Source organism: Apostichopus japonicus, chromosome 4 (genome assembly GCF_037975245.1).
Source record: "Apostichopus japonicus isolate 1M-3 chromosome 4, ASM3797524v1, whole genome shotgun sequence".
NCBI classification, from domain to species: Eukaryota; Metazoa; Echinodermata; class Holothuroidea; order Aspidochirotida; family Stichopodidae; genus Apostichopus; species Apostichopus japonicus.
The window spans coordinates 17,946,424-17,967,140 of record NC_092564.1 but is presented as its reverse complement, the minus strand read 5'-3'; the positions used below and the strand labels follow the sequence as shown (position 1 = coordinate 17,967,140).

The window sequence follows — 20,717 nt, the reverse complement described above, 5'->3', positions numbered from 1 at the left end:
CAACAAAAAAGTACTCTAGATTTGACATTCAGAAACGTCTCACGAACCCCCTGGGATGGACTCACGCACTCCATGGGGGTTCATGCACCCCAGTTAAGGAACCCCTGTTATATATACATAGATTGTCACGTTGTGGTACGAATGGGTAAGTATAGGGGTAAAATTTCTTAGCAGTGATTGCCAACTCGCCACACTCGAGAAGATCGCCAATCAATCATTGCTTATGAAAAAAATTGAAATACACCATAAAGAATGAAATATGAAGACGGGTTATCATGTAAATTTATAACCTTGCAGATTTATTTCACGATGTTACAAGTAGAACCAACAACAATGACTGTTAAATACGTTGTATAACATTACATGCGACAGTGCAACACTACACTACGGCTATGAAATAATGTCTTAGTTTACTCTTTTCTTATTCCATTGTTCAGGTAGTATTAATTCTGCCAGAGACATGGATTCATGGACTTGACTTCCCATCTTTCTGCAGACACCAACTTACGTCACGGATCTGATAAACAGCAAATATTTCAACTAGAAAGTTTTTGATCAAAACGTTCTTCCTAAAATCTGCCAGGCTTATAGCTATTTCTTCAATTAGTTACCTAGCTTTTATTTGGTCGCCACATGGATCTAAGTCAAATTGCAGAGATATGCAGATATTGATTCTATCAGAGTCTCAATAAACTGTATTTATTAAGTTCCTTATCTTAAAATTTTAAAGGTTAAGGACATGGCATTAAACAAAGGCGTAGGTCAAAGCGGGAGGTAGGGGGGGGGGTGGTTGGGAGAGGTAATGGAGGGTCCAATACATTCAAAGAATGTCGGGCAGGAGAATGTTTTTGCACTCGCCTTGTCTTACGCGGTTAATGTCATCACCGGATCATGGATGCTTTAAATTAACAAAAGTACTGTCGGCCACTCAAGTGATCAATATCCAATAGTCAATACCACGTATATTGTATAATGATATTGCATTGAAACAGTCCTATTAGGGTGTTGGCAGTATAAGATATGATTTATTCACATTTCGCATGATGGGTGGAGGTTGATTAACTTTGAATTATATAAACTGGATGCAACACATATTATCTCAGTATTGTACTTGAACGAATAGTCAAGGCGGGGGGGGGGGGGGGGTTGCAGTTTAAACATTCTTGTGAACTTTGAATTAGAATGCTACCAATGTTGATTAACGGTTTTGATAAGTTTTTTTCTTAATTCACTTTTTAACAAACCTGCAATTTTATTTGGACAATGTGATATCGGTACACACAGCCGATTGCCTACTCCCTGCCCCTGCCACTCCCCCTCCCCACCACACAATTACTTTCAAAAAACATATTGATGTCGTGTTTAAAGAAAGTCACGCAAATAACCGTTTCTCAACCCCACTACAACCACCTCAGTACAGATTGCATACAGAACATGTTAACATGATGATTATATAGGACCAGATATTCGATGCAGGAGATTCAAAGATCGAGGGCCATCATCAAAATGTCCCTAGACTCATTAAAGGGTACAAAGACAAGAAACGTTGTGGAAGGGCAAGCGGCACACAGAGAGTAAACCATTGTAATATCGTAATATAAAGTCACTATCGTGCAACGGTTATAATTTACACTGTTTAAGGATTAGTTGTCGTAAGTTAGTTATAATACTGAAAAGAAAACTTATAAATTGATATTAGATTATTTACAAATTACATAGTTTCTCCAAAAAAAATTGTGTGACCTTCATCAAATTTACAACAAAGACAGAAGTGTGGTAAAAACACTAATAAAATATCAGTACAGCCAGGGGCGGACTGGGTCTTAAAACCGGCCAGGGCATTTTTCACCTAGACCGGCCAATCAATCATTGATGTGTTACTTCATAGTGATCGCCGATATAGGGAGGGGTCTAAGAGGAGGGGTGACCCCCTTCTCATTGAGATTTTTTTAAGTTAAGGAATGCCTAGAAGCAAAATGGTGCTATATTTCTCAATTTTGTAGGTTACAATAATCCTTACAAAAACACTCAAAACTAATTTTACCACTTCATTAAAGTGGGAAAAGTTAAAAATGTAAACAAAAATACATGTTTTCGTTTGGATTTTATTTTGTTTTTCAAGCATTTTGTGACAACATGCTTAAGAAAGTAAAGAAAATAAAACCTATATAAAATCTATATAAAATCTACTAAAACATATAGCTTCAAAAACACGAGCACATGTCATGTCTACGTGAGTAGGAGCCTACGTAATTCGCTGCTTCAGGCAGCCACACCATCAATGATGTTTTGAGTGTCATGTTTGGCCAAGATCCTTTTTTTCCACAGACATCAACAAGAACGCCTCAAGATGTTCTTGTGTCATTACTTCTTCAAACAGTTTTTTATTCTCCTCAAGGCAGAGAAAGAACGTCCACATGCCACTTGTGACACAGGTAGCGTTAGCAGCAGCTTGCAGGCAACCCCAATGCTCTTGTAAGCATCGGAGGAAAGGTTCAACTCGGGGAGCACCTTGTAGCAGCAGAGAGGACAATCTTTACATGACTCACTTGATAAGCTCTCTCTCTGTTCTGTTCAGACTCACCGTCACTGTCCTTCTGCAACGTATAAGCATTTGCTACTGATTGTTTCAGTGTTCACTACTGTTCTCCAAGGCTTCGCAGTTCTGTTCGTGGTTGTTCCGCGGTGACAGCATCATCACATCTCAGCAAATATCTATGCAGCTCTTCCATAGCTCCCGATGGCACTTGACCAAAGTTCCTTGGTTAAAGCGGTGTAAGATCAGCATGTGATGTTGATGTTGCTCTTGATGATCTTGCAAATCGTCGCTCAGTGCCGCTAACAACACCGTCCACTATCGGGTTATACACTTCAATGCGATACCTGTTCACTGGGTCAGAAGCTGATGTAGCATCATCTGTGGCTCGTTCGCCATATATTCGTTTCTTCTATCTTTGCCGTTTTACCGGAAGGGACTCTTTCATAACAATATCTTCTTCCATTTCTTCCAGCTGGTCATTAGCCCATTGAACAAACTTTGCAGCTGCATCGTGAGCAGCTATTCGTCCACCATACACAGCCCGTCTGTTTTCTATTAACTACTGTGAAAATGGGCTGTAATTTTTACCAGGCTCCCCAGCCTACCGGCCCACCGGGCAATGCCCGTGTGGCCAGCCCGCCACTGAGTGCAGCTATCGGACATCACTCCTCCTTCTGGTTTTAATAAATCATAATAAGTCGTATCTGATTTAATAAATCGTATCTGAACTTTTTAAACCAAACTTTTAGGAATAGTTTCTACAATCGTCGTCACCATCGTCATCGTCGTCATCATCTTCGTCGTCGTTGTCGTCATCTTCGGCGTCCTATCGTTAATCTCTTCAATATCTCTGCTTTTTCTTGTTTAATCTAATGATATATATATGTTATTATACTTTCAACAAAAAGAGATGGAAAACAAGAACTAAGCTATAATGTTGTAAAGGAATTTCCATTTTGCTTTGCGGATGTCAATTGAAAGCACCTTAAATCTTCTAGAAAAAAGTCAGATATACATATACGAGACTGAATTGGAAACAATAGAATCATTTGGAGGATAAAAAAGAAAAAAGAACGGTACTTTGCAGTATACTTAAGTAAACAGAGAATTCAACAAGACACACGTCATGAGCAAATAGGCACTGTGCTGCATGACGGACGCTCCTCCATACCATGGGTCGGGAGCTACCAAAGAAAAGGAAAGAAAGAAAAAAGGAAAGAAAGAATGTAAGAAACAGTTCAAATCTTCCAATAATAGAGTATCAAAATAAAATAAAATATTCGCTCCTCTTCTCACAGTTCTCTTCCACCCTTTTTTTCTCCACACCTTTCTGTCTTTGTCTTTCTACAGTTTATTCCCTACCCCCTTCCCTTAGTCCTCTCTTTGTCCCTCCAATGTTTATCGCCTACCTCTCCTCTCCTCTTCCCCAGTTGCTTTCTTCTCTCCATCCCTTGTCTACTAATCCCATTACATCTATCTCTTTGTGTTCACCATGCTCATTAACCTGTCTGTATTCTGTGCGTGTTTTTGTCCCTTCTGTTACTATTACGTCATTTAGCCTCTGAAGAAGATCCTGCTAAACGTCAGATCAACTTACTTTTAAACAATATTAGAGTATCGCAACAAATCAAGGAAGATAACCGGATATTGCGTATAGTATATGTGAATTGCAATGATGTTTTTTCAATGTCAATTGCAATGATGTATTTCAATGTCAATTACAATGATGTATTTCAATGTCAATTGTAATGATGTATTTCAATGTCAATTGTAATGATGTATTTCAATGTCAATTGCAATGATGTATTTCAATGTCAATTTTAATGATGTATTTCAATGTCAATTGTAATGATGTATTTCAATGTCAATTGCATGATGTATTTCAATGTCAATTGTAATGATGTATTTCAATGTCAACTGTAATGATGTATTTCAATGTCAATTGTAATGATGTATTTCAATGTCAATTGTAATGATGTATTTCAATGTCAATTGCATGATGTATTTCAATGTCAATTGTAATAATGTATTTCAATGTCAATTGCATGATGTATTTCAATGTCAATTGTAATGATGTATTTCAATGTCAATTGCATGATGTATTTCAATGTCAATTGTAATGATGTATTTCAATGTCAATTGCAATGGTGTATTTCAATGTCAATTGTAATGATGTATTTCAATGTCAATTGTAATGATGTATTTCATTTCCGTTTTGATGTCGAAATGTTTCAAAACTCGAATTAAATATTTAAATATTGATTTGTTACTTGTTATTGCCTGATGGTATATAGATATCAATATGTCATAACATATTTTGATAAAATAATGGTTAAACCTAGAAGTGTTCAGTAATTGGAGATTGAAGATGATTGTTTCCCTCGGGTGAAGATAGAGTGCATATAGTTTGCTAAGTAAAACAGTTTGAGTTTGTCCTAAAAGTCTTCATATTTCGAGATATGGTTGATTGGATGCAACCTATATATACTAGCCTAATTGGATAAACCCTTCTATATTCAAGGATGTGGGTGAATCAATAATGGCAAACTGTTCTTCTAAAACTTCGTTTTCCAATTGATCTATACTTGTTATTTGTTAAACAATCATGTTTCATTTAAGAATTTCTTTTCATCATTCTGATTCGGTAATTTTTTTCCCTGCATTTGCGCAAGATCTAGCAACAGTGGTGTGTTTTTAGTTTTAGTTTTGCTTTCAGAGACCTTTTCTCCGTGACAAAAGTTCTGTAGGAGAGCATTAAACTGCAGACTAGAATTCCAATGTTAGATAACCCACGAGAGGAACAGGAGAAACCAAACATTTTCCTTTTTTTCTGCTGACCCCGATAATTCAATTATGCCAATTTTTAGATTAAGGAATCACACTGAGAGAGAAAAGTGTGCGATATTTAAAATCACCTTGTGGATACCATCTATGGGCTCGATCCCAGCCAATCGTTTCGTTCTCGTTTTGTTTTTCTAACCATTCTGTAAGAGGTTTGAAATATTCGACCAGAGCGTCGGATTTCATCTCTGTCTGACCGGTAATGGTTTCCATCGCGTTGGTCCAATGCTGACTAGACCCGAATTGCAACATTTCCCTGCATGTAAAATACACGGAGACATGACATAACAATGAAATAGTTTATATGGTATACACGCTGCCATGATTATGCAAATATATATATATATATTCGTCAAATTCATTACGTTTAGTGCAATAAAAGAAACATGACGTGCAAACCTAACCATGTATAATGACGGTAGGCTAGATAGGATTATACTAAAGAATGTAAACATTTTCTACAGATGAAAATACTTTTCTTCTCGCAGAGTCCATAACTAAAACGCAGACCTGCCTGTGACCAATCAACATGGAGGCCGAGCTAAACTCAATCACTGAGTGCTGATAGGGCTGCAGGCGTGAACGACGTAGGCTATACAGATCGGTAATACCACCAACAATTATGCAGTTCGGTCGGGTGTTCGTGAAAATAATTTACATTTACAATTTAGTTAGTATCAACGAGAGCGCAGACTCTCACAAATAAATACTAAAGTGAGTACATATACACACTCTTTAAAAACAATCAGTTAATAACCTGGATAATCCAAACTGATACCGTCCCGAATCCTAAATTTATTCGGACTAACTCATTCTTGTATATATATAATATCGATCATATACCGTGACGAATCCTGAATTATTCGGACTCGATAACTCATTCTTGTATATACAATATCGATCATATACCGTCCCGAATCCTGAATTATTCGGACTCGATAATTCATTATTGAATATATAATACCGATCATATACCGTCCCGAATCCTGAATTATTCGGACTCGATAACTCATTCTTGTATATAAAATACCGGTCATATTCCGTGACGAATCCTGAATTATTCGGACTCGATAATTCATTCTTGTATATAAAATACCGGTCATATTCCGTGACGAATCCTGATTTATTCGGACTCGATAATTCATTCTTGTATATAAAATACCGGTCATATACCGTGACGAATCAGTTAACTTTGACAATTTTTTTTACTTTACTTTATAGTTTACTTTACTTATCGACAGCTGTAGAAGTATAATACTTACATAAAACACAGATGAGTAAAATACTGCAGCGTTCCAAGTACAACAGGGGATTGGGAGGGGGAGGGGGATTGAAGGTGATATGTGCCTCTGGCAAAATCGGCAACGCACATATTAAAGTAACTAAGTAGTATACTAAGTATGATATATATTTAAGAGTATATGATGAGGGCCAGGGGAGGCTGGGCAGTGACCTCTTCTACTTCATTGGACTCCTACTGCCTTACTCTTTCTGGCACCGCCCGGTTGTCCGAATGGTTTGAACGTCCTTGTATTATAGCATTTGAAGCTCTACAGTTTACACACATTTGATAAGTATAATACGATCCATTGTTATTACAAAGTTAAGTACATGATGATCAGGGACAGTCCAGTCCTGATTGAGCACCAATGTGAACGGTTAATTCTGCAGGGTTTGCACCAGTCACGTTCGCAACATTGTCTTCACCGTAATAAACAAATGTACAACAAAGTATAAAATACTAAACAGATAGACAAGAGGTATTAATTAAAGTAAAGATTCTTTTTTAAAATACACGTGACTACGATTTTCACTTCAGAATAGTGCTCTGCTTAAAGATTAAAAAACAAAACACTTTCGTTGATTCGCAACTGTGAAATGAGTCTCAATGAAAGTAACAAAAATATGTTCTGTGTACGTACGAAAATAATTTTCCCGCCTCGGTGGAGTTGTGCAAATTGCATTTAAACAATGGTCCCACGTGACCGGCGGCGTCGCATAATGCTTGATGGAACTGAAACTGGGTGACAGTGCTTACGAAATACCTGAGAATTGAATGAATTGTTAGTGTTAAAGCTCTGTAAGACGGTGAAGTATATATATATATATATATATATATATATATATATATATACATATATATATATATATATATATATATATATATATATATATATTTATATATATATATATATATATATATATTGATTTATATATATATATATATATTGATATATGTATAAATCTATGTCTATATATCTATATTGATTTATATATATATATATATATATATATTGATATATATATATGTATATATATATGTATATATATATATATATTGTATATATATATATTAATAGTTTCAAATCCGATATAAAGTAATAAATATAAATATATATTGTATATATATTGTATATATATTGTATATATATTGTATATTGTATATATATAATAACGTGGCACTAACATATTAATATGTAGTTCCCTCCATTTCAACTGACACCTCAACGAATAAACAGAAGTATTACAGTGTTACAAGCAGAAACCACAAAATAAAAACTGTCTGCTAAGCTGGGCCATGTTGTTTCTCACTCCATCGACAACCGTCTGGACAGTTCGCCTGTCCCTTATCCATTTCCCAGTTTTGATTTAATATTTGTTATATGAGACAGGTGGTGAGAACAGCTTGCAAGCTAATATTTATTTTGGGAAAGAAGTATGCTTCAGGGATTTTTAATCCAATGTTTGTATTCCCAGGCGTATGTTTACTGTTCATCCGTTACTGAGTATTGCTGGAAAATGAGTTTACCGTAAGTAGGGTGTGCCGGCAGAAATATGATATTTGGCCGCAGGATCAAAATGTTCTTCTGTTCGGGGTGTTGGAGGTTGCACACCTTGAAATTTTTCTCTGTAGAGATATCAGAAGTTATGGTTACTGCGTTTGATCGGTTTCAAAAAACATTCATGATGAAAATCCTTTAATAAACAAAATTGATAGAAGGTTTTCTTTATAAATATTGAAAAAAAAAGACAAATACTGATTTTTCTTCCGCAATTTGATACTGATTTTTTTCAATGTAATTGCCTCCAAATCTATGCATTATGTTTAAACGTAAATGCAAGCATAACAAGAAATGAAATATAGATAAAAAAGTAAAAGTAAAAGTTAATAAAAAAAGTAAGAATTAATTGCAAAGGACTGATATTAATGAATGTTTACTGTTATATTTTACCTAAATTCCCACCATTTGGTGTTATATTTCTCAGGTGGTATACTGCCATTAAATACTCCCCATCGCCAGGTATCAACAAGAAACGAAAATGGAAGGAAGGCGATCTTGTCGAGTGCTTGTCTCATTAAAAAGTTTATATCTGCCTCTGAAACGTACGAGAAAATATATATTACAAGGTATCAATGTGAGACGGAGAATGCCAGTATTTGTTTTCTGAGGTAAACAGAATGAAAACAAATTGGACGGACGAACGGACAGACGGACAGATATATACAGGAATACGTATATATATATATTTATATATATATATATATATATATATCGATATAAAGATGGATGGATAGTTGGGTTGATGGATGGATGGATGGGTGAGAGGGAGGAATGGGAGGAAGGAAAGGAGGGCAATATTCGTCTTTTTGTATATTAATGATAGAAAAATCTTCTATGATGGATGGATGGACGGACGGACATGAAAACTAACAAATGAATAACAAAGTAAACAAAATTTCGATCGTTTAATTCGCCTGCAACTGCCTGCTATTCCTCCCTACCCCTGCATTCAGTGATAGCTGTAAAAGACGAAAATAGTGTTGACATATACTAATTTGCTTCTTTCTTCTTCTTCTTCTTTTTATCTCTTTTTAATACAAAAGCAAATGGGACGATTTTTTCATCCTCATCCATTCAATGATTTTTAAGAATAAGAAGTAGAAGAAGAAGAAGGAAAAAATACTTCCTCTTTAAACGCCAAAAGCCTTGATTTCATGATGGCAGCGTTGGGTGTGAACCGTTACGATAATTGAAACATTGACGTGAACATGACAAGAGGGCGAAAAATTAATGAACCTAATACCTTCGTTGTCTTCTATCTCATCAATCAATCCGATATTGCGATGATATTCTGGTGTGGATGCTGACAAAGCTATCACGTCGCCAACTGCTTCATGAAAACCAGGATTGGCTCCTTGTCTAAACTCAAAAGGTTGGTCGACGTACTGCATGTAATATTGAATATGACCCATCTCATGATGTGCTATAATGAAATCAACCAATGTTAGGTCTGCGCACATCGAAATTCTGCGGAGGCAGTAAAAGAGGAGGGAGGAGAAGGAACGAAGAAAAATACAGGGGTAACGAATTGGGAAAAGTTTTAAAAAAAATTATATGTTTTAGTATATGTTAATGATGCCAAGGTAAAACAGATGTGTTTTTCTTTTTGGTTGCCTTCGCTTTGAGGGGCTAGGCTATAGGTTTAGGAAATCAAAGACATAATTGGACCATGCCACTTGAAACTATGGAGGAGGAGGAGGAGGAGGAGGAGGAGGAGGAGGAGGAGGAGGAGGGGGATGGGGGATGGGGATATCATTTATTTGCAGTTGGACAGTGCCGTTATCGGTATAGAATGTTATTCTAATGTTCATTTACATCATAAATTAAGTTAAACATTTTTCGGGGTCTGGTGATTTGAATAAAAATAACTTCAAGGGTTACAAGATATACCACCATTTTGGACAAGCAAGCCATCATTGATGACGTATAAATGTCTAAATTTGAAGGGGATACACAGCCTAAAGAATGGTCGCCAAGAATACGATGGTGAAGATTGGGGTCAACAAGCCCAACAAACTCAATACCGTCCGTGGGTATTAGACAATATCGCCCAGTCACTTTTACTTCAATACGGTAACCACATTGTTTAAAAGGGTCATTTTTTCGACAGAAAATACAACATGAGCTGATAGCAGTATTTTGTACCGATCAAGGCATATCTTCCTTCAAGCATGAGAGGTGTAGGATATGTACTGCACGCCTATACGGAGGATGTGATTGAATTCGGAAAAGGTAAATTTCTAACAGACCTTAAATCCTCTTGGTTCTGGAAATCCCATGCGGTACCATGGCATACGACCTTCCTACCATCTTGTGGTCTCTCAAAAAGTGACTCTTCCCAAAAGCTTTTCGACGCTTTCAGCATTCCAAGAGACAGGAAGAAATCTTCGGCAGCTCGAAATAACTCTTCGCCATTGAAATACTATGCATGAAGAGAAACGAGAGGTTGAGGATATATATCGAGAAGAAGAAAAAATCTGATAGAATGTATAAGTTATATTCTCTCGTCATATACCTTCTCATCATCAAAACAGGAGTGACGTTGTCTTGCAACTGAATGAGAAAACCCAAAAGTTTCCATTGAAATTAACTTTCCACAAAGCCGACCCTCCGTGCTTTCCGCACGGTATACACCACACACTCCAGGGTTTGAATGGTTGTTCCTTTTTCTTCAAAAAAAACTTGGGCACGTTTAGTTTTGAGCTTTTATACAAAGAGGAAATTTCTTTAGTTAGTCCTTTTTTATCAATTGGTCGCAATTTTGGAACAAAAATTTATACATCTTTAATATGAGAAGGGCACTTTTAAATGACGAAAATGCAAACAAAAAAGGTATGGTTGAAGCAAAAAGCGGTGACTTGTAACTCATGAAAAACGAAATCTTTGTATTTATATCACAAAGATTGGCGGTATGTAACCCTGCATGTGGCTTGAAGGTGTTTTCGGGTCATTTTCGTAATGAAATGGCTTGTGTAATTGTGTCAAAGTGTCCTTTTGTTGAGAAATCAAGAGGAAATGGTAATTACAAAGTGACGTTTTGCTGAAGAGCATTGAAATGCAGGAATTTGTGGTGCAGAGTGCAAAGAAGATGGGGTTTTGTTTTGGTTGGGACGTTTTGAGGTGATTTGTGGTTTGCGAGCTCAAACTAAAGTCACATATCCCACTGCCTGTCTGAGTTTGTAATAACCCCTACTCCTCCCCCCCCCCCCCGCCCTACCCAACCCGCCTTCCCCAGATTGAATGCTCATCCGCTGTTCCTGCAATATTTTTTTTTTTTAAACTGCTCACCTAATAAATCGAAATCAAGAGAATGATTAAGTTCTCGTTTAATAATGAAAGCAAAATATTCAACCTGCTGTTGATTCAAATGTTGCTAACCTTTTTACGAATCGCAGCAGTTAGATCTACCGTGCTGTTAACAGGGTATGGTTGAACGATGTCGAAAATATTGATCCAGCTCTGAGCCCACATATTACCTGCAATTAAAAAGACAGCTAATTTGATTATTTCCTTTCTTCTTTTTTTTTCTTCTTTTTTATAACCTGAGAGTTGCAAAAATAACGGATTTGATTCCAGAACATCAAGCTATTGTGTCAAATATATCACGTGACAGATTTCTGTGCTCGTACTTTGAATTCGACATTGTTTCCCAATACTTGTAACCGCTCCTAAAAGGATTCATATTCGTGCTTCGAGGTAGTTTGGAAATCTATAGCGTCGATGACGATTTACATGATTACGTAATCACACGTATATAGAGCCATGGTGAATTATGTTCGTCTGTAACTTTAGGGTGCATGCAACTATGATCCCCTGTCTATAAGTCCTCGTGACTACTATATATAGTTCCTTTTGCTGTATAACGTCTGCACGTATAGTGCACACTAAACAGGTCGGGGTTAATATTTTGCTCGACAATGGTTATACGTACATCCAACCCTTGAATTTTTTTTTGGGGGGGGGCGGGGACATGCCAATTACCTCTGACTAGTTTATCACCCGTTTACGATCGTATTACTTGAATTATATCTTTACTGGACCTATAACTAACTTTGACCTGTGATAATCTATAGTTAAAGAAATGATGTCTGCAAGTTTGTACAACTTTAGTAGAGTGGGGTCCCATGTGATACCTGCATATGCTGTAGTTGCCAAATTCCAATGCGGCTATAGATGGAGCCACATGCATGTCTAACCAGTTAGTGCAGTTAGTCAATTAGTTGTACGAAGGTACTTCATTCTGTCGATATCATTTACAACCTTCTTGCAAATGACACATTTCTCAAGTTTGTTCTTTTCACATGAATTTTGTAAACTGAGTGGAAAACATCAAACATAGCAGTTTAACATATAGAAACCAGATTTAATTTCCCAGCCTGAGAGAAATTACACGCCTACGATTGAGCCAATGTTCAGGATTCCAACTACGGACTATACGTGGTCGCTAACAGCTGGATGATATAGAGGCCTGAGAAATGCTTCACTCACCAAGTAAGTGAGCCGGAATTGGTCCTTCCAAGTTGATATAGTCTGGGCCATAGTAGTTGTACAGTTTTCGTCTAACGTATGCATGTAATTGTGTGTACAATGGTGCCAGGTCTGCATATAGCTTATTCACTTGTTCTGCTATATCATCTACTTCATAGGCTGATCTCCAGTGGTCACTAGTATCGGTAAAACCTGAAAGATTGAACGTTTTACCGTTTGGTGGCATATACCTTACAATTATAGTGTCAACATCATGCAGGATAGTTCCAAAAAAGAAGTACCGATTGTGTTAGATATGATATCAAACATTATGCACGCATATGACCATGAGTGGAGGCGGTAGGCCTATATGTGTGGTGCGAAACTTGTGTCAACTGAGGCAATTTCTGAGACCATTTTGGGCAGCGTATATATATATATATATATATATATATATATATATATATATATATATATATATATATAGGAAAGTCGTCTACCGGTGAGTACTTTACAATTGACGGAAAAACGTGACGCCCTCACCGTGCTCAAAATCTACATAGTCAATGGGAAACTGACGGTGTGTCTTGAATGACCAACGTGTCAGCTATCCAGTGAAGGGTAGCATTCACAATATAGTCTTTGGCGATTTAGTGTTTGAGTCAATGGGGGCATTATAATGATTAATACTATACCTTTTGCAGTATTTTGTGAATAAACTTAATATACTTAGAATTAACTGGCATGTTAAAGGAGTATTCTGATGACAAACAGTGTGAAACTTATATTGAAGAGAAATATATTCCACACTGCTAGTTGAAATCCCCATCTCAATATCATAACCCTAACTCGAGATATGATTGATTCAATGTAACCTATTTTGATTGGCTATATAAATCTTCAACTACTCCAGGAAGTTGGATCACATTATGGGATCTGTGATGTCATCTGGGCAAATGCTCTTTGGATCTTTACTCCTTGCATCTTTATATTTTTGTTGATTTATATTTGAACCTGATACATTTGGAATGATTGCGTAGCTGCCAAGGTTTAGAATTTCATCAAAATGTATCTTTGTTGTACAAAATTTGTTTGTGAATTAAGCGATTGACAAATTATCAACAACAACAACAAAACCATTGACGTTTTCAGCTGAAATGACCTAATGACATCATCCATTCTGCTGTTGCCAGATGCATTTACAAAATATCACTAAATTTGACAAATTCATTTTTGCGCAATACAAAATGCAATGATGAGGATGTGGTTTTTATGAAGAACAAAAATATATATGTATGATCTTGCATCCAAATTATGCCAAGCTAAGTGACCATGATGGAATATTACTATTCCGACATGGTCATTTATAGTTGAATATGTAGTATTATTCTTATTATATTTTTCTGTCCCAATCCGTTTTTTATTAGAATGAACTATGAGACACTTACCGTATGATATAGAATTATGATTGTTTGATTCGACTTCAAGAATAAAGTCGTCTCTTGATGGTCGGCCTGCGACATCTCTCCAACTATTCCACGCCCAGTATAGTTGATCGTAATCCCTTGATTTTGCCATTATCCTACTCAGATCTATAACAAAGAGGAACGAATGCAAGCCAAAAGAATGACGACATTCGGTGATCAGAATGGTTCAAACGACTGTTTTCTGTTCATATCACGCATAATGGGTCAATTATGCCAGGGTGTAACTTATAATTCTACGTAAACTAACTTCTGTCTGACGTATAATTTATGTATAGTCTTTATTCATAATTAAACAAAAACTGTTGGCAAACTGCTTATCCACTAAATAACCTGTGTAGGACAATGTGTAAAAGTAAGTGGGCCAACCACAACGTGCTCCCTACTTCAGATAGACTCCAACGAGCCGTCCCTGAAAACCGCATCATTGCATACAGACGTCGACGCAACCTATGTGACCTTCTTGTATGTGCTGCTGTTCCATCTCTAGCTTGAAACACTACCCCCATTCAGCAAGGTACTTCCAAATGTGATCGTACTTCGAGATGCATCGTCTGCAGCCACCACATTGTTGAATCCAATTCCATCACCAGCCACAAGCATCCAACTCACACACAATACTAATGGTCACGTCACTTGCACAACCTCTAATACCATCTATCTGACCTCCTGCAGAGTTGCAGATCCAGTCAGTATATTGGTGAAACCAAAACCACCCTCAAGAAGCGCTTCTATGATCAAAGATCAAAAATCACTATCATGGAGACTAAGACCCCGGTTGGAGAACACTTTAACCTTCCCAACCATCCCATTATTGACATGTCCCTACAGGGGATTGAATTCTTAGGTAGCCTTCCTGACCTATAGTAGGACTCAGCAGAGAGAGAATGTGGATGCAACGCCTTCGAGCCATTCAACCTCACGGGCTCAACATTCATGAAGGACATGACTAATCTTTCTTCTGCTCCCCCCCCCCCCCCTGTTCCCCCTCTGCCACCCCTCTTCTCCTAGTTATTTTCTTCCCACTCCCCTGTCTTTTTCCTTCTGACGTTTTTCCCCTCCCTCTTCCCTTAATCTTCTCGTTGTCCCTCTTCAGTTTATCTCCTACCTCTCCTCTTCCCCCAGTTGGTTTCTTTCTTCTCTCCACCCTTTGTCAACTAATCCTCTTACATCAATCTCTTTTGTGTTCACCCTGCCTATTAACCTATCTGTATTCTGTGCTTGTATTTTGTCCCTTGTAGTTTCTGTTACTTGTCATTCAGCCTCTGAAGAAGATCCTGCCTGGATCAACACGTCAGGCCCACTTACTTTTACACATTCTTTATTCAGCACAGACTATGTGTGCTTAATTTTGAAGACTTCATTTTTGAAGAACAAATCCTGTGTCACTTCACTTCTGAGCAAGGAAAAAGACTTCCCTTACTTCGCGCCTGCGTTGAATTTTATACTGTGTTTAATACAATAATGGGTGAAATATTCCATGATAGTATCATTCAATAAATTCAATAAATTCCACAAAGCTGCAGGGGAAGAGATTTCATGAGAAATTCGGCTTTGATATATAATTGTATAAGTGAATGAATTAATGGAACTTTCAGTACAATCAAAAATAGCCAAGAATTTCATGGCTAAAACGGGATTCGAGCCAGTGACAGGCTAGGTTAATGGCTAAATAGGGATCGCCACCAACTAAGAGCTAGCTGAATAGTTCAGTTGATGCCCTTTATAGCCATAATATTCTTTGCACCTTTCCAGAAATTGGGTTGTTCCTGGTCTATCTGCTGCAATAAAGTAGATTAGTTCAGCCAATGTGATGGATGGGCCGTGATTTCTAGAATCTTGAAATGTAGATCACAACAGGCCACCAAGGGGCGAAACCATATTGTTGCTGTATGTGTGTGTGTAAGTGGAGACTTAGATGGTATAACGTCTGGGGTAGGGGTCTGAAGGGGGGGGGGGGTAAGGTTGAGAAATGTTTGTTAAAGTGAAGGAAGTACAAAATGGTACTATATTTTGCAATCTTTGAAACAATGTTGAAGATTATCAACTGTTTAGGTTGTACCATAGACACATTGTTTTAATATTTTTTTATGTGCTGTAAACTAAGAATTTTGTGTAACTTCTTTTCACCGGTGGTAGGGGATTTATTTTGGTGTACAGCTACCACCATATGCCACCCCATATGCCACCAATTCAATTACGTACTAAGAATAAAGTTATAAAGAATATTATAATTGTAAAATTCCCAATCAGTGAAATTAACAAGTTTCTTATAAACACTGTAGGAGGATTATTCATTGTATTAAATGACCTAGTTGAAAGAAAATGTAAAATACTAACCTGGATCGAGGGTAAAGCAATTGTCACTTGATAAGCAGGCGGTTGCCTGTGAATATCGCCTTAACAGGCTTCCCTTTGGATGAAAACAAAAACAAGTCTTTTTTTTTTTAATTTTTTTTTTAAAACATATATCTGCAAAGTTTGACTATTTTATCAAAACTTCGACTTGTTATTCCCCGAGTTTGACTATAGTTTATGTCATTATATCATCTTTCATCAATGTTGGTTTCCAATGTTGGAAATGGAAATAGTTTATTTCGGAATCTCAACTTTTGGACCTGAAAAAAAAAGTATTTTGGCTATCTCGAGTTTTATTGATTTTGTTACTTTCAAGGACGAAAGTTCCACATAAAACTGTACAAACTACAATGTTTTATCAAAAGTACAAACTCCCAAGCCGAACTTTCAAAAAATATTACCCAAACTCGTCTATTTAATATCCTGACACCCATAAGCTAATACAAAGGATCCTTGCGGAATGAATTAGCACATTACTGTGGAGTGCATCCCTACTTGATAAAAGTGAGGGGCAGAGACGTACCGTACGAGTTCCTGTCTCCAAATTTGTAAAGTGTTTGAGATGGGGAGTGGGGTGCTGGGGGGGCTCCCTGTTCAACTCGAAGCTCTGAATCTACAAGTTTACATACAGATATACTTTATTTGCATAAAGGTTACAACTGAAATTACCCCAGTTGATGAACCGCCAATGCCAGGCTTCAGTAAGGCTTCGATTCTTCTCTTTGTGTCGCTGCTAAAATTTTCCACCTCGAATGACGATAATCTGAGTTTTTTCTGACTAAAAATAGCAAGTTCTAAGCGGGCCATGTCCTGCAAAATGAAAGACAATGAAAATGTGTACTACCAAAAAAAGAGCAGCATTTTCTTTTTCCAGACCTTTTAATGATCAGAATGTAGCCGATACACAAGAAAACTTTGTAATTTACATAAAACAAAAACCTTGGACGCCGTATGGACTACGTTTGGAGAGTATTTCTTGTTGAACAGATCGATGATGACAAGATCGATGCTGGAACCAAAAATTCAAAATGCTTTCGCCTTGCTGCCACATTTTATATGAAGAAGAAAATTCAATATTATCTCTGCACACATGGTTCTAGATCTTAATAAAGTGTATCCACATACACACATATAAATTAAGTTCCTTCAAGCTTTACTGCTGGATTCATGAATGTGTTTGCGTTGAAAAAGACATAACTTTCCAAAGTTTTCAGACGTGACTTGTGTTGGCCTTCAGAAATAGTAGTAGGGCTTTCGCACGCAATAACGTACATCCCACTTACTAAATATGAAGGCCATCTACCATGTACTGATTTGAGTTACCGTATTTAACATCCTGTTTACACCGGGGAGCGTGGCAGCTCCTATCCTTATGCACAAGCACGCACACACGCACATATAAGCCCACACGTCATCACAATCGCAATAGATTCCTTCTTCTGTATATATATATATATATATATATATATATATATATATATATCCCTGGGAAACGTTGCAAAGTGTGGCATTAAAAGGGCGTTCCATAGAGCTCTTCAGTAGTGTAAAATGCATTTAAGCAGAGAACGGAAACGAACTTCCTGAGCCAGGAGCGCTTTTGTGCCTCGTAAATGATTATAGGCCTACCCAGTTGACAGAACGGAAAAAGAAGAATAGGAAACATACTGTGTCGATATAGCTGATAATATTGTGTGTGTATCTGTCTGAAATATGTTACAAAGATTGCACTCGAATTGTCCATTTCCCATACAGGGAGAGCGAGGACTGCCCAAAATAGCTGTACCAGCGTAGAGATTCCGTCGCCATTACCAAACCGGGCATTTTGGGTTAAAGTATAATATAATTGTTTGTCGTTTCTGGCCAAGGCACGCGAGTACAACCCTGTTAGTTCCAACTCCATGCTCTGTCAGGAAAACAAATTCCACGACTGCTCTACATGACCAAGCCATGAAAACATATGCATGCAAATTAGATAGTATCAGTCTAATTGTATGAGCACTAACTCTACTTTAGCGAGTCATTAATCAGTTTATAAATAATATAAACGATTTGGCATAATACTTATTTCAGATGCATGAGCAGTTAAACCTTTGATGTCTTTGACTAACAACCGTAAAATATCAGAGTTACAATATATTTCGGCGGACTAAAGTAACACGCATAGAATCACATGAAGTTCCAACTATACAATTTGCTGTCCTTTAATTAACCACTTGTGTGGAGTTATATATACCACCATATTTTTGCCCATACCTCAACTCCACAAATGTTTAATCTAAAGAAAAATATCAGGAAATATAAATTTTGCCGTTTAATACATAGGCCTAATCAAGACATTGACATTGTGCAGTTTGTGGTTTAACCTATATTCACATTACATTTCCTGACACTAACAAACTCCGTATATGAAATAGGCCTACAGATTTCCATTATAACGAAAAGGGGAAGGGGGGAATCGATTTTAGCAAGGTAATATATACTTACTATTTTCCCTCGGTTTTCCTCTGTGGAATCAGTATAATATGCAAACTGACTCCCGATAAAATTAGCTTGATAGTCTCCAATACCAGCATTGAATTTGTCCAGGAGTTTTATTGCAACACTTTCGTTTGCAACCAAATCAGAATCGTAATAACTTGAAGAACTCATCCACGACAAACTCTCTTCGCATAAGCCGACCGGGATGGTTGCAAAGATTAAGCAATAAAAGAACGCCATTTTGCGACAGTAAATTTGGACAATTTGGATGGTCCAATTTCAATTTTCAATGATCCGATTGAGGTCTGGAACTAATATTTCCTCGAGGGTCGATTGAGATTTGAGCAGCAAATAATAAATTTTGCAAATCTGTTTAACAAAATGATGAGTTCCTCTCCCACTGCTGTTGACCGGAATACCACGAATTATTCCACTTTTGAAATATTCCTAATTTCAAACGTGTACTTTAATGAGAAAAATCTTCCTCAAGATACGAATGGCATTATATATGCCTCCTTGAAAAGGACAATTTTGTTCTTTCTTACAGTAACGCCTGCAATGCTGGTTCATCCATGCAGAAAACAGTAAGTTGTTGCCTGTGCATGTATGGCCGGAACACTATTTTACAGATATAAACAGTATACTGACAAGACCACCAACAAGAAGTGTTACAATGGTCCCATTGAGCTAGCAGTGCTTTTATAAATATGTGTCATAGACATGTCCGCACCTGGAGGAAGACTGTTCATTCATTGTCGCGGCACCTATATACATGAATACAACACAGTATACCGTTGGGTATAGTAATCCGACGGGAAAGGTTGAATGATTCATCCAACATTTCAATAGAAAGTCACAGTGTATTGTCACAATGTGCAGAAGCACAATCGGTAGCGAAAAAGGGTGGAAAATGTTCCCTTGACATATAAGCTGTCGTGGGATGTTCAGTCGGAGCAATAATAACAATGGTATTTTTGAATAGTCGACGTCATATATATGTCTCGCGTGATCTCTGGGAGGCTTTCAATCCAAGCAGAGGAGGCCTAGCTAGGAAGGTGACAAAACCGATTCACAAAATTGTCTTTACCCCGTATCACGAGCCAAAATAAAATCTATCTTCAGTGATCCTAGTATAGCTTCATTCACCTTTGTAGGCGGCCTAACTGAAAAACAAGTAAATCACCGATAACGACGTCCGTATACAGGAAGTGTTAATAGACAACTGTTAATAGTGATGACGGTACGCAGCATATACAATATAGGTTTGTGTGTTACTCCTTCAGATATCGTAATACCCTAATAATGTAAAATTTCTTTTCCGTTCGGCCAAATGTTCCCCCTTCACACACAAAAAGTTAAAATTAAACACGGATACATCGTATACGTATACTTATATCCAAACCCGAAACTATCGGCCGTGGTAATTCAAATTAAAATATAAACTATATGAATTCAAATTATAACTTAAAGAGATCATTAAAGATGTAGAGGGATCGAAGATGCAGGAAAATAGACATTTCTGAGAGAAGGGAGTAGAAGAGCGGCATTCGGTTAGGAGAAGAGGGAGTGGCTATAGGATGGAGATTAATGGATAGAGAGGGGATTGGGGGAATGGGTGGAGATCGAGGGTATAAAGGAAATGGATAGAGAGGGGATTAAGGAAATGGATAGAGAGGGGATTATGGGAATGAGTAGAGAGGAGGTCAT

At 37.2% G+C, this 20,717-nt stretch overlaps 1 protein-coding gene across 1 annotated transcript; it reads right to left on the bottom strand.

The window, feature by feature from the left end:
• Window positions 1-278: 278 nt before the first annotated feature.
• On the bottom strand, window positions 279-20,219 carry LOC139966662 (angiotensin-converting enzyme-like). Its single transcript, XM_071969924.1, has 13 exons — window positions 19,017-20,219; window positions 17,202-17,342; window positions 16,515-16,587; window positions 14,139-14,282; window positions 12,712-12,903; window positions 11,602-11,699; window positions 10,473-10,645; window positions 9,467-9,690; window positions 8,614-8,758; window positions 8,190-8,288; window positions 7,303-7,425; window positions 5,455-5,636; window positions 279-3,723 (listed from the first exon to the last, which is right to left on the bottom strand). Exons 1-13 carry the CDS (start codon window positions 19,248-19,250, stop codon window positions 3,632-3,634), a joined length of 1,920 nt encoding a protein of 639 aa, XP_071826025.1. The 5' UTR covers window positions 19,251-20,219; the 3' UTR covers window positions 279-3,631.
• Window positions 20,220-20,717: the final 498 nt, after the last annotated feature.